The sequence below is a fragment of the Musca vetustissima genome, unplaced genomic scaffold (genome assembly GCF_032173495.1).
Source record: "Musca vetustissima isolate MV318-11 ecotype Yass unplaced genomic scaffold, APGP_CSIRO_Mvet_v1 utg368799, whole genome shotgun sequence".
In the NCBI taxonomy this organism is placed as follows: domain Eukaryota; kingdom Metazoa; phylum Arthropoda; class Insecta; order Diptera; family Muscidae; genus Musca; species Musca vetustissima.
In genome coordinates this window covers 3,623-5,903 of record NW_026872721.1, presented here as the reverse complement: position 1 = coordinate 5,903, position 2,281 = coordinate 3,623, and the positions used below count along the sequence as shown (strand labels likewise).

The following is a 2,281-nucleotide window of genomic DNA, read 5'->3' as shown; positions in this document are numbered from 1 at the left end:
AAAAGTAAATGCCTTTTTTCTAATTTCTGCGTTGGCAACACATAAACATAAAAACAAACCTCGGCTGATTATTCGTCGGCAGCGAAATATGAATATGTAGTCGTATGGCCGATTAGTCATAACAAAAAAAGCTGGCATGTGAAATACGTGCTTAGCACGGATTCTACGAACTAAAAAAGTTAACCGTTTGCTAATTTAGTCATAATGTTAATATTTTTTAGCAGTAGCTCTGTAAAGCTAATGCTAATATTTTTTTGATGCTGCATTTTAAACCCTGCTTGAAGAACATCGTCGTATTTCTACGACGATGTTCTACTACTCCATAAAACTATAAAAAAAGTTCTGCTTAGATCTAATATACTTTTGGTAAATATTTCTTCAAATCCATAACTTCTAATCTCACTCGATCATTATGTACTTCCATTTAAAAAATTAATATTACATGTTGATGAAAAATTACTATTTTTATTTTAAACAATATTTCATTAGTAGTTAATATAAGTATTTATATTTTAAAAATCAATAAACAATTCTGCGTGCCGATTATTTTTAGATCGGTGCAAGGGTTTCGGATCTGGAAATCTGTCAAAATTTGACACATCTTCCATATTGGCAACACGTGGTACGAAAGGTGCTGCAAAATCTTGATTCAGCAGTCCATACCAATCTACATTTTTAAACCATGCATGGTTTTTTATATCTTTGTTTCCATTCACCAAGTTGCCGAATCTTAAAGAAGGAATAAAGATAAAATACAAATTAAATACAAAAAATTAGGAACACTTTGCAATATTACCTCTTTGATAGATCCACCTGCAGCAAATGATCGACGAAATCTTTAAGTGGTGCACTGAAAAATGTTGGCATTTTGTATTCACCATCACAAATTTTCGTATACATCATCATGACATCTTTGTTGTGTGGTGAAAAGGGTGAATTTCCCGCCACAAGTTCATAGACCAATATACCAAAAGACCACCAATCAACACTTGTGCCATATGGTTTGGATTGTATGATTTCTGGAGCTAAATATTCCGGGGTGCCACATAATGTCATGGTGCGACCTTCTACTTTCTGAAAGAGAATTGTGGTCATTATTAAAGAAAAAAAAAAAACAAGAGTTAAAACCAATAATACCTTTGCAAATCCAAAATCTGTAATTTTGATATAACCCTTGGAATCGATAAGAATATTCTCGGGCTTAAGATCGCGATATAACAAACTCATGCCATGTAAATATTCCAAACCCATGAATACTTGGGCTGCATAAAATCTCGCCTGCTTCTCGTTGAACTTGCGCACCCTTTAAGAAAATTATTTAAGAATTGAATTAAAAAGGAATTATGTTCTGCCCTCACTTCCTATGATAAGTAAACAATTCGCCACCATTTACAAATGGCAAACCCAAATAAAGGTAATCAAAATCTTTGCAGGAAAATTCCAAATGTATTAGGAAGGGAAAGCGTATTGCAGCCAAAACTCTTTTCTCCGTGTGAACATGAGTGACTTGTTTGGTTTTCACAATTTGATCTTTGATTAGTATTTTCACCGCATAATAATTACCAGTTTGACGATTTTTAACCAATATCTATGTTGAAAATATTTGTACATATTAGTTTTTTATTAAAGTTGTTTCTTACCACACGACCAAATGACCCAGCCCCCAAGGTAACCAATTCATCAAAACCCTCAAGACCATTGTCAGGTGATGTTCTTGGTGTGTCCCAAACTTTATTAAATTCTTCCTTAAATTTCAGCATTAACTCATCATATTCAATTGCTGGATTATATAACTTGTCGGGATTAATGCTAGGGGAATCTAAAAATATACATAAATAACTATTTTAAAGGTTCAAAATTGCTTTGGATTATAGACTTACCTCCTTGTCTACTATCTCGTCCCTTATCGTGAGATATGCTCGTCGATTTCATTCGTTGCAATTCTATATTTCTGAAAGAAGAAATCATTTGTTAATGTCGTTTAATTTTAAATTAATAACATGGAGATAACTTACGTTTTCATATTTTTGAAAAGAAAACGGAAATGTGACAAATAATACACAAGGCCTATTTGTAAAAGGTACAAGTGACAATTGAAAGACATATTTGGTCTGTTCCAGTTCTTTTTTACAGCCTTACCTAAAATTCAACTAGCTCGTTCGACGTTTTTCACCACAAAAGTAGAACACATGTATTTATATGAATGTTACCGAAATACGTCGAACGTACAAAATTTCAAGTTGAAAATTTTCATTTTCATTTGTTTTCTCTTGTTGAAAAT

The 2,281-nt window shown here is 32.5% G+C and overlaps 1 protein-coding gene across 1 annotated transcript; it reads right to left on the bottom strand.

Moving 5' to 3' along the window:
• Nucleotides 1-512: 512 nt before the first annotated feature.
• LOC133338080 (cAMP-dependent protein kinase catalytic subunit 2-like) lies at nucleotides 513-2,023 on the bottom strand. The gene is made up of 7 exons (XM_061546268.1): nucleotides 2,016-2,023; nucleotides 1,881-1,951; nucleotides 1,641-1,819; nucleotides 1,359-1,588; nucleotides 1,138-1,303; nucleotides 797-1,074; nucleotides 513-729 (listed from the first exon to the last, which is right to left on the bottom strand). Exons 1-7 carry the CDS (start codon nucleotides 2,021-2,023, stop codon nucleotides 513-515), a joined length of 1,149 nt encoding a protein of 382 aa, XP_061402252.1.
• Between the last annotated feature and the right edge of the window lie 258 nt (nucleotides 2,024-2,281).